Raw genomic sequence first — 11,675 nt, forward strand, 5'->3', positions numbered from 1 at the left:
GTAAACTAAAGTATCTCAGATCATGTTGTACATTGAGGTTTTTCGACATACCTTTTAGAATTTTTTTTTTTGGCTTTTTATCAAAGCCTTAAAACCAATTTTTCTCCATTCATAAGTATTTTTTGAATAAAAAACAATATTTAAGGTTTTGGGATTTTCGAGGAAAATTGAGCCCTAACGTATTGGGTTCCAATTTTCTTTGCTGATTTCAAATGACCTAGAATATTCTTTATTCAAAATGCATGAGCATAAAAATCATTTTTGAGAATTTAACTTGTTGTGCCCTAACGTATTGGGTGTGGCCTGTTACTTTCTCAAAATGAAGATTTTCACATAAAATAAAATTGATATTCAAAGTTCGGGGATTATGAGGAATTGTACCCTAACGTATTGGGACTCGATTTCTTTACATGACTTGAACAATTGATTATCCTTTTTAAAATTTCATCATTTGAGTTGATTTAAAAATCTTTTTAATCTTCGACACTAAGGCATTAAATGATCAATTTGGTACCGATTTTGGGCGTTACGAGGGTGCTAACCCTTCCTCGTGCGTAACTGACTCCCGGACTCGTTTTCTCAAAATTCGTAGACCAAAATAATTTTTTAAGGTGGGCCGGTCACACCTTAATAAAGGATCGGTGGCGACTCCAGTTTTATTTTTAAAAGTCGACAACTAAATTTTTTCAAAAAAAGGTTTCGACAACCTCATTATGGGAAAATATGATTGACCCATTTCTTTTAAAAGGACCTGTTAACAAATAATATCAAGGACCATTTGATAGGTGTAAATATGTTATTCATCATATTCAAGCTTACATTGTTAATAAAAAGAAACTCAAATAATTTTTTTTGAAATTTGAGGACATCTGATGCAATTAACCGCTCCACATACACTGCTAGAGCTAGTAGTCAAGTCAAGCAAATGAATAAAAAATAATGGAAGACAAGTCACCTAATCGTCCCTTTTCGTATTCTTCTCGAATCTATTACTGCAGCACAAGAGAAAGGAAAGTGAAAGTAAAAAAAAGAAAAAGAAAATGGGGATATGGGACTTGATTTCATGGTCAACCGACTCAGTGAGGGGCCTTTGGCAGAGCTCTTGCGGTCATGGTTCCACAGTGATCACAAAGGGAAAGGAGGTATCAGTTGATGCACTGCAAAAGGTGAACCATCATGGTTCCGCAGCCATCAGCAAGGGCAAGGAGATGTCGTGTACTGCACTGGAAAAGATGAACCATCACCTGTCTGACCCTGAAACCCGGTCAAAGATCTCAAGGGTAGCTACCGATATTGCCAAGAATGCTACCGTTGAGGGCCTTAAAACCATCCCTGGTATTCATTATTGGGTTGTTTATTTCTAATGTTTGCAGCTGATAGATTGTTGATCAATTTGCATTTGCTAGAGCTTAGCCCATGGTTTAAGGGTATTTTAGCATTTAACTATGTTTGCAGGTGCATATCCAACATACAAAAATTGTATCAAAGTCATAAGTGATGATGATCAGAAGTTCAAAAGTGAGAACAAGTCCAAGAAACAGGAAGAAGCTTTGAAGGCATTGCAAGCTACAGTAAGCAAACTGGAGAAAGAAGTCGATGTTCTGCGCGAGCAAGCAGCGAGACAAGCTGTAAAGACAAAGCCTCGAAACACAGTTCAAGCTTCTGAGAAACCAGAAGATGAGATGCAATTCCATTGGTTCATCCTTGACCATTTCTAGAGGATGAAGGAAGAATGTCAAGTATGATCTGTACTTCATTGATCATTTTGTGTGAAAATGTTCTTGTTTCCAACCTTTTTGTTCAAATTACAAGATATGTTTTATGCTGTATGAACTATGTCAAGGATGACAATGATTGTGAATGTATCATTCAAGTTTAGGCAAAAAAAGAGGAAGTGTTTCAAGTTCAGAGTTTAATCTTAAAGGATACATTAAAATAACTTTCACAGATTCCTGTTCTTTTTTACCAAATACTATCACATTCTTCAATGTTTGAGTTGAGCTTTCTTTTCTAGATCGCGTTAGCAAAGTCCAAACAATCGTCACAAGTCAACTAATTTCCCAAACTTGAAAATTGACAGTTTCAATCAATGAAATTTAATAAAATTCACCCCATTGTGCATATAATAAAAGGCATTTCACTTCTAAGAACTGTTCGACTGCATTAATCTGCTAGAAATTTTAGCATTTTGCAGCATAATATGTTTGTTTTTACTGTGATATTTTCATGACTAGTTTCCCTCTTCGAGGTCGCGCAAAATTTGCTGAATGCCAGCTCTTGTGGGTGCTTGCTTGAGCAGATAGAGTAAAATTGCATGAACCAGTATGTTACAACCTATGCTTGGGCTCTTCCTTTTTAATGACCCGTATGTTTAAGTAATAGATCTTCCAAGGACCTCTAAATACATGGAAATCTTCGAAAAAGTAAAAGCATCTGTATCCAACACTCACCCGAATAGCATAAGTTCCAAATGCTTTTGACTGCTGAAGGTATGGTTTCATTTTTGTTAAGAAGCATGATGATTATCCACCAACAGTTTCCAAACCTAATTGATCCTTTTGGTTTCTCTAGTTGCAATTCATGTATCTTGCATCTGATACTTTGCCTCAATGAATTCTAATGTGCTACATTCTTAGCTTTTCTTGCAAAAGAAGAAAAGCTTTTAGCAGGAATCTTCATATATCTTTGCACTTCTCTCATTTCGACTTGTTTTTGTTTCCTGGTGTTTTCCTCTGCAAACAATTTGAAGCATTAGCCAGAGGTAACAGGTACTTACAATTCTTCTAAAATTTTGCTTATAGATCTACGCTAGGAAAAGAAATGAACATATTCGTTTAAGGCACTAATACTATGTTATCAGTATCTTTACAACTGCTTTTAGTAGCATATGTGAAGATGTCTATTTCATGAGAACCTGGACTCGAAGGCGATTATGTTTTAACTTCTTTTTCCAAGTGGTTTTTTTTTCTTTTTATGTATTTGAAGAATCATGTCTATGTCAAATATTTGTTGAACGTAATTCCGATACAGGTACTTTAAAGAAAACGAAATGTTTGGGTAATATAACTTGGTTATCCTCTTTCTCCAGTCAAATGAAAATGTAATTGCAATATTTTTATTCAATGATATGCTAGACTTGGAATGAAATTCGATTAGAATGCCACAGCATTTAACTACTACTACAGCAATTAGTAAGGATTTCTTTTCTATTCTTTTCTTTTCAGCAATTTATATTATACGTGTATGTATATATGCATGTTTGTATATACTATGTTGCTTCAGTTTTTCATTTATCTTGAAGTACCAATCTCCGACATTCATCTTCGATGCATGTCAAGATATGAGTATAACCCTCCAAGTACCATCCAAATACATGAAAAGATAATTTAGAAATAAGTGAACATAGACCTATTCGCGTATCTGACACTCACACCTGTATAGAGGAATGTATGCATTGGTGCAGAAAGATATGAATGTAACGCTTGTCTGTTCATTATCAAAATCTTTTAAATATAATTATCTATGTATGTTCAACTTAGAGCCATATTCATAAACTTTGAATATTAAGGAAAAACCTAGCATAGATTTGGTTAATTTTAGTACATTTTCGATCTTTTTAGTTTTGAAAAGCTACTTTCTGAGCTACGATTTACTTTCTGTTGGATTCAGGTATTTACCAGATACTTGCCAATGGCTTCTTCGTTCAATTTCGTTATTGGAAGTGCAAAGTTTATATTTGCCCCCATTGAAAGATGTTTGAACTGTAAAAGAAATTTTGATGAAAATATGAAGGTTCTGCAAAAACTGTTGAAAGAGCTGAACACCGTTAAGGAAGTTATTGAACTAAGACTAAGTGCAGAGATTCATGGTGGGACAATGCAAACAGAAGAAGTGAAGAACTGGTTGGATGATGTTCAGAGGATCAAAACCGAAATCGAAATCATCGAACGTAAGGCCAAAGAAAAGAAGTTCCTTTCACGGGTGTTTCTTGGAAAAATGGTTGAGGAAAAGGTCGTCGAACTCAAGGCATTTCTAAGGAAAGGCAAAGCATTTCTTGGCATGGTTAAGTCCTTCAAGTACATAATTGTTGGTGGGGGAGTTGCAGCTGGGTATGCAGCTAGGGAGTTTGATAGGCAAGGCCTTAAACCAGGGCAGTTGGCGATTATTTCGAAAGAGGCAGTGGCGCCTTATGAACGTCCTACTTTGAGCAAGGGATATCTGAATCCGAATCCAAAGGCTGCTGCTAGACTGCCTGAATTCCATGTCTGTGTTGGAAGTGGAGGTGACAGATTACTTCCTGATTGGTACAAAGAAAAAGGAATCCAATTGATCCTTGGAACCGAAATAGTCAAAGTAAATCTTGCTTTGAAGACTCTCGTAAGTGCTGCTGGAGAAATCTTTAAGTTTCAGACATTGATAATTGCAACAGGCTCCACTGTAATAAGGTTGACAGATTTCCAGGTAGAAGGAGCTGATGCCAAGAACATCTTCTATCTGAGAGAACTCGAAGATGCTGATAAGCTTGTTGAATCTATTAAAATGAAGAAATATGGAAAAGCTGTTATTATTGGAGGAGGATACATCGGTCTTGAAGTTGCAGCAGCCATGAGCATCAACGATTTTGATGTCACCATGGTTTACCCCGACCCTTGGTGCATGCCTAGGCTTTTCACCCCAACCATGGCTGCATTCTATGAAAGTTACTATGAAAATAAAGGGATCAAAATCATCAAAGGAACAGTGTCAGTTGGCTTCAATGCTAATGCAAATGGGGAAGTTAAGGGAGTGAAACTCAAGGATGGCAGGGTGCTTGAAGCCGACATTGTTGTTGTCGGTGTTGGGGCAAGACCGCTGACAGCATTATTCAAAGGACAGCTTGAAGAAGACAAAGGTGGAATTAAAACCGATGGATTCTTCAAAACAAGCATGCCTGGCGTATATGCAGTAGGAGACGTGGCCACTTTCCCTATTAAATTATACAATGAAATGAGGAGAGTCGAACATGTTGACCATGCCCGGAAATCAGCCGAGCACGCTGTGAAGGCTATCAAAGCAAATGAAACAGGTAAAGAACTTGAAGAATATGATTATCTTCCATACTTCTACTCTCGAACCTTCGAACTTTCATGGCAGTTCTATGGAGACAATGTTGGCGAAACTTTGTTTTTCAGAGACGACAATCCATTATCACCGAAGCCAAAATTTGGGTCTTACTGGATCAAAGATGGAAAGATTGTTGGAGCTTTCCTTGAAGGTGGGACACCTGAAGAAAACAAGGCTATTGCAAAAGTTTCAAGACTCAATCCTCCAGTTGAGAACTTAGATCAACTTAAAAAGGAAGGGCTTTCATTTGCCAGCAAGTTTTAAAATGTTTATGAATCACTTTAATGGGACAAAATTCAAAGATCGTCATTGTAATTTGACCTATATACAGTTCATGGCTTGTATTTACATTTGCTTGTTTAATATTTGAATGTCATTGATTGATTGCTTCAATGTTTCCATAAGTCGGTTTCAATTCAGCTTTATTTGTGTTATATATTCCACTCTTTTCTATGCCCGTACTTAACAGAAAAATAGACCTCGCACTCGGTGCATATTTTTGGTCTTCATGCTCTTCAATACATACAATATATAGAAGGAAAACTTGATGTAGTTTTCGTTCATATAACATATACATGCACACATGGCTCCGGGAATATATACGATGCATCAATAAGCCATTTCAATGGAGCTTGTCACGGAAAAAAGTGCATAAAATCAATATCTTCAGTGATTTGAATCATGTGGATACACCAACGATTGAAAATTTTACTATATGCAATATACAAGATACAACAGTACTAAGTTTTTAATATGGAGTCTGGTTATGGAAATACAATGACATTCAATCACAACTTAAAACTACTACACCTACATAATGGACCAATGGATCCTTCAATTAGCAACCAATTTGGCCAACTGATCTACGTTCTTTGGCTAAGAAAGAATTTACTACATTTAGTAACTCTGACAAAGCCATTACTCTAGACGTCAATGGAAGAACAACCTACCTAATTAGTTTTATGTACATGCACCAGAGAAGACATTATATTTTTTCCACTCATGGGGCAGTACCATGCATCAATAGGTTTCATTTTAACAAAGAGTACACAAAACTTTCATGCAATGACACCGGTAGCTCATCTAAACTGTATTTAGCAGTGGTGCAGATATACGGTACCTGCTCCTACCTTTTCTTGCACTAGATATGCTAGTAACCAAGGAGTTATATGTGATTCCAAGAGCATTAGCTCCCATAAGCTTTAATCCAATATTATTTATCAAATACACCAACTTACTTTCATCTTCTCCAGTTACCATCTGTAGCTCATGTGCCTGTTCACGGGACAATGCTGCGTACAGCTGCAATGATTGATTCGATTGGGGGTCACAGCTTTTTTCCAGCACCTTCCTCATATCATCTGTGCAATTATCAAAAGTAATTCTCAAAAGCGCCAATGATTTAGGGTCCTCTGTTAATGGATTGAACACAAAAGAGAACTTCCCAAATACTAGATCAGGCATCTTGAACAGATCACCCAATTGATCACTGCTTGGTCCAACATTCCGCTGCACAGACCTCCTAAAGTAGTTTTGGCGACCTCTTGTGGCACGGAGAATACGCGAAGCTTCCCTTAACCCACTCAAATAGGCACCATGCATGGTGGCTGGATATTGCCGAGTTGTGGCTTCACCAGCAAAAAACAACCTATTGCCTATACTTTCTGCAAGTATATCATAATCCCTGCCGGATGACTGTACCCTAACATGAGAGTATGAACCATATGAAAAGGGATCATTTCCCCATCTTGTACAAATTGTCTGTATAGGGTCAGGTACATCTACACCTTTTGGACCATATATACCTGCAAGGAAAATCAATAGATCACAAGGCTGCTTTCCCAATATAGAGACAGAAAATACCAGAGCATAACCATGAAAAACGAGGCTAAATAATATATAGCACCTCTAAGTTTGCTTAGAACGCGATGGAGCAAGAGTGAAGGATCTGTGCGCTCAAATGTTTGTGCAGCTTTACCAGCCACCAGCGCAATCAACACCGGACCCCCGGAAACAGTGTGGTAGCTGTAGAATAAAAAGAACTCCCCACGGTTATCACTGGTATCATTGAGACATCCAAATGTATCCAACTCTTCTCCCCAAAAAACATGAGAGAAAATCATGGCAACTTTATTCAGGAGCCCGAAACCTAATCTGTCAATTGCAGCTAGCTTTCTTTGAGGTAACTCTGGCTCAAATCTAATGGTCCTTCTCTTCAAGACTCCAAGAGGCACAGTACAAAGAACCATATCTGCTTGGAATGCTTGCTTACCGGTAACAACCTCAACTCCTTCAACACCATATCTAATAGCATCAACTGTTTTCCCATAGATTATGGGAACTCCATCACATAATGCTTTTATCAATCTCCAGTTCCCTCCAGCAAGAAAACAATGGTCTCCACCCATCTCATAAGGATCATCCTGGTCCCAGTAGGCAGCAGACAAGTCAGAAAGACATCCTGCATTTGCATATTCCAAATTAGCAAGATGCCATTCCAAAAGTTGTCTCTCCTCTGGGCTTCTAGCCACACCATACAACTGTCTTAGCTTTTCCAGAACTGATCCAAGAGAAATATAATTAGCAAATCCACCCATTATTTTTCTCAGTTCATTGACTTTGTCAAGCAACTTGTTAAAGATCATTTCAGTCTTCGAGTCAATTACCTTATTGACAGGCACCCCATCAGGTTTATATAAAGGGCAATTATCTCGGACCTTATGAAGTGGAATAGAAAGTTGCCGGGCCAGAACTCCAAGAGGATTGGCATGGATGCCAGTGATTACACTACCACCAAGATCCACAGCACCACGCTTATCCTTCTTACCCATCAGTTGAGTATAAACTCTTCCCCCAGGTCGATTCCTCCCTTCTATAACAACGACCTTGAAACCAAAAGATATAAGTTGCCTTGCTGCTGCCAAGCCAGCAAGTCCAGCTCCAACTATTATCACAGAACCCTCAGTTGCCTCCGCTGGGACGTAAGAGGAAAAGGATGGTGAAACTCCAAAATTAATATACCCATTATACAGAAGAAAATCATAAGCAGCAGACAACAGATGTTCATATTCATTACTCACGGTTTCTCTTATATGTCCTTTAGATAACCATATCCGTACATTACTCCTCCACCGAGAAAGGATATGATTCCTAAGAACAATATAATCATTCTGCTCTTTTCCACCTATATCTCTTACCACTCCTGCTTTAATTTCATCCTCAATCAGCGCATCAATAGGGAAACCCAAAGATAATGCTATCATTGCCTCAGTTTCAGTCTCTTTCTCCAACTCCTCCTTTGTTCTAATCTTCCTAAACGAACCACCTATATGCTTCTCTATGAACTCATCCATTAAATTCTCATCATAATTCTTCACTGCGGATTTCTTCCTCAACGACCTCTTTGAAACCAACCCTTCTGAAACTGGCGTCTCCATGTCACTTTTTCTTAACAAAACCAACTCCTCAAAATCCTTCAAAATGTATGAAAGCTACCAGTCCAATCAAAACCAACATTCATTTCATACAAAATCTGACATGAAGGCATTTCCTTGTCCCTACAATTCCAAAGAACTCAATGAATTTCTCAACTCAAAAACTAATGGGCATTTGGTCTTTCCACGATTTTATGAAAAAAAAAACACATCAAGAACTGAATCTACCAGTATTATGTCCAAAATTTCTCAATTTTCTGACAAACTTGAAATTAAAAAAAAAAGAAAACCAAAAAATATTGCAGCTCTAACAACAAAAACCCATTTCTTTTCTTAAAGTACTACTACTACAACAACAACAACAAAGAAGAAGAAAACAACCACTTCGAAATTAGAGCTTTGAACACTCAATTTGGTTCATAAAAACCAATAAAAAATAAACAACGAAACGGATGCAAGAAAATCTTGAGCAGGAAGAGTGGGTGACTCACCTTTACAGGAGGCCGAGTTGAGTGGCGAATTCGGGGAAATTTAGACAGCTAGTGGGAGTTTAATTAGGGTTTTTTTTTTCCATTAGGTGAAAACCTCGAGAAATGTGAAATAGAATTTAGAAATTTGGATTGGAGGGAATTGGGAACGAGGAGGTTGGTTTGGGTCTTAATGGGCCGAAATCGGTCAGAAATGGCTCACCAATACATGGCTTAGAAAACTCATATTCCATTCATATTAGCCTAGTAAAGCAGGGTGAGCCAGGTGCTGCTAAGTAAAATTATTATTGTTTCACAATTCACACTAGGGATGATAAAATCTGAAATCTTCCATGAATTTTGAATTCATCTGCTCTAATTAAACCAGAGTTGTTTTGGTTGGTGAATTTTTTCTTTTGGATGATTTTATACTTATATTGTCTTAATCCATTTTACTATATAAAATTAGAATTGTATCCTTTGTTATAAAATAAAGAGAGTTGGAGAGAATAAAGAATAAAGAAAATATAAAAGTAATAGAGAATGTATTTTATTGATAAAAAGAGATAATTACAATACTTTATCAGAGTCTCTATTTATAGGCATAAGAAGTATAAAAGAAGTAGAGATCTAATTCTAATAACTATTAGAATTTAAAGTATATTAAAACTTTATCTTGATCATGATGGACATCCACTTAAGAAGATATTTATAACATTCCACCTTGAATGTCCATTGGTACATAATGTGCTTCGTTAAAACCTTATTAGGAAAAATCATGTGGGATAAAAACCTAATAAAGGAAAAAAGTACACAATCTATAATACGCATAATATGCTGCCTCATTAAAAACCTTATCAGGAAAACCCAATAGGACAAAACCTCGATTAAGGGAAAAAGAGTGCAACGCATATTTACTCACTCTCATGAAAACATCACATATTTTCTCATATTCTACGTATTCAATCTTAACTACTAGTTTTTTCAAATGACTATTTGAATGTATTTGCTAAGCATTTATATTACTATTTTTTTAAAAGTCATGAGCGATGAAAATTTGGGGAAATATATTTTGATCTCTTCAAAAATTCAAGAATAATCATAACAAACTTTAATAATGATTCTTTTATAAAAACACAAATAGGTATTTTGGATCATTTTATAATCCTCCTTCAACTACTATTCACTAAGTCAAATTTACCACATATGTTTAAATTATTTCAATTCACATAAATGAACAATTTCTAGAATTTCAATATGTTTCTAGCATCCTAAATCCTTCAAAGATTTTAATATAAACTTTACTATATAGTGATTCATAAATGTTGTAACAATAACCAATAGATGTAAGTTAAATCTTTTATGAATTGTCAATTTAATAATATATCTAAAGGTTATTGCATCCACCATAAAAGAATATTATATCTTTTCATGATCAATGCCAAGACTTAGCTAAAAACTTCCTATTTTTATTCTACTTTTGCAAAACTACTTCATTTGCACCCTCACTGGCTTTATACCTTTAGATGTTTTGACTATTGGTTCAAAAACTCAACGAATTTAATTGCACTTGAGTTGCGTATTTCTATTTTGATCAATTAATTCCATATCTATATTTCTCAATAGATTTATTCAAGATCCTCCTTTTATTTCATTATTTCAATAATAGCATTACATGTAAAATCATTGTCGACCACTTTTATTATTCGATTCTATATTTTCTCAAATTGACATAACTTATAAAATCTCTTATTTTCATTAAAATTCAGTTTGTGTACTTAAATCCCTTCTGAATTTTTACTTATTAGTTATATCTTGGGTTTCTTCTAGAGCACCCGTCTCCACTATATGACCATCTAAAAGAATTTTCATTTTTGGAATAGACCAATCTATTATTTATTCTAACTAATTGTCCTCATGGGACTTTGATTCAAATTAAAATATTAGATGGTATATAACACTTGGTTATTTTCATTAAGTTTGTAAATACATCTAACAATTAACCTGTAATGAGTTATCCTTATTGAACTTCTAGTTCAAATTACTCTCCCCCTAACTCATTACAAGTTATTATTTCTCTAACCCTAATGTCGGGAAAACTATCGAATCAAAATAGTAATCACAAATCATGTCATAATTGAATCTCGAATACATTCAAAACATCTAATAATATAAAGAAACTTGTAATTAATATATATTCCCAACTTTCTTTCAGATTTCGCTCATCTCTGTTGGTTGTGGTGGAGCAATTGGAACATATACACACATACAAAAATTCAAAGATGAGAAATATTTAGCTCTTGATCAAAAATCAATTGTAATGGGGAGTATTTATAACTTATTGGCTTGATGCATACAACATATAAATCAACATAATCTCATGTTGAAATAGGAAGTTTAGTTCTCATAAGTAATGGTTTAGACATTAATCAGAGGTGTTCAATTAATAATTTCTCTAAATCATTATGTGCAAACTTTTACAAAAGTTTTTCAAACTCAACCAATAAAAGACTGAAATATAAACTCATCAGTATATTAGCAAAGATGAATTGTCTTAATTGCATGATCAGCTTTCTGAGCTTCGTAAATTTGCTGAATAAATAACGGTCTTGCTTTTAACTCGGCTATTATCGCACTATCATCTCACATAGCCATATGTGCATTCATTGCA

The 11,675-nt window shown here is 35.5% G+C and overlaps 2 protein-coding genes across 5 annotated transcripts; one reads left to right on the forward strand and one right to left on the reverse strand.

Moving 5' to 3' along the window:
- Positions 1 to 940: 940 nt before the first annotated feature.
- On the forward strand, positions 941 to 5,496 carry LOC105782180 (monodehydroascorbate reductase, seedling isozyme). Of its 4 annotated transcripts, XM_052626127.1 has the most exons (4): positions 943 to 1,335; positions 1,456 to 2,768; positions 3,670 to 5,065; positions 5,172 to 5,496. In XM_052626127.1, the coding sequence occupies exons 3-4, from the start codon at positions 3,691 to 3,693 to the stop codon at positions 5,321 to 5,323; spliced, it is 1,527 nt and encodes a 508-aa protein (XP_052482087.1). In that variant the 5' UTR covers positions 943 to 1,335; positions 1,456 to 2,768; positions 3,670 to 3,690; the 3' UTR covers positions 5,324 to 5,496. The 4 variants fall into 4 exon arrangements, with proteins under 4 accessions (XP_052482086.1, XP_052482087.1, XP_012462182.1 ...); XM_012606728.2 differs by having other exon boundaries at positions 3,670 to 5,496; XM_012606729.2 differs by having other exon boundaries at positions 1,456 to 2,761; positions 3,670 to 5,496.
- Positions 5,497 to 5,791: 295 nt separating this feature from the next.
- On the reverse strand, positions 5,792 to 9,184 carry LOC105782179 (lysine-specific histone demethylase 1 homolog 2). Its single transcript, XM_012606726.2, has 3 exons — positions 9,029 to 9,184; positions 7,010 to 8,660; positions 5,792 to 6,908 (listed from the first exon to the last, which is right to left on the reverse strand). Exons 2-3 carry the CDS (start codon positions 8,538 to 8,540, stop codon positions 6,187 to 6,189), a joined length of 2,253 nt encoding a protein of 750 aa, XP_012462180.1. The 5' UTR covers positions 8,541 to 8,660; positions 9,029 to 9,184; the 3' UTR covers positions 5,792 to 6,186.
- Between the last annotated feature and the right edge of the window lie 2,491 nt (positions 9,185 to 11,675).

This window comes from Gossypium raimondii, chromosome 13, assembly GCF_025698545.1.
Source record: "Gossypium raimondii isolate GPD5lz chromosome 13, ASM2569854v1, whole genome shotgun sequence".
Classification (NCBI taxonomy): domain Eukaryota; kingdom Viridiplantae; phylum Streptophyta; class Magnoliopsida; order Malvales; family Malvaceae; genus Gossypium; species Gossypium raimondii.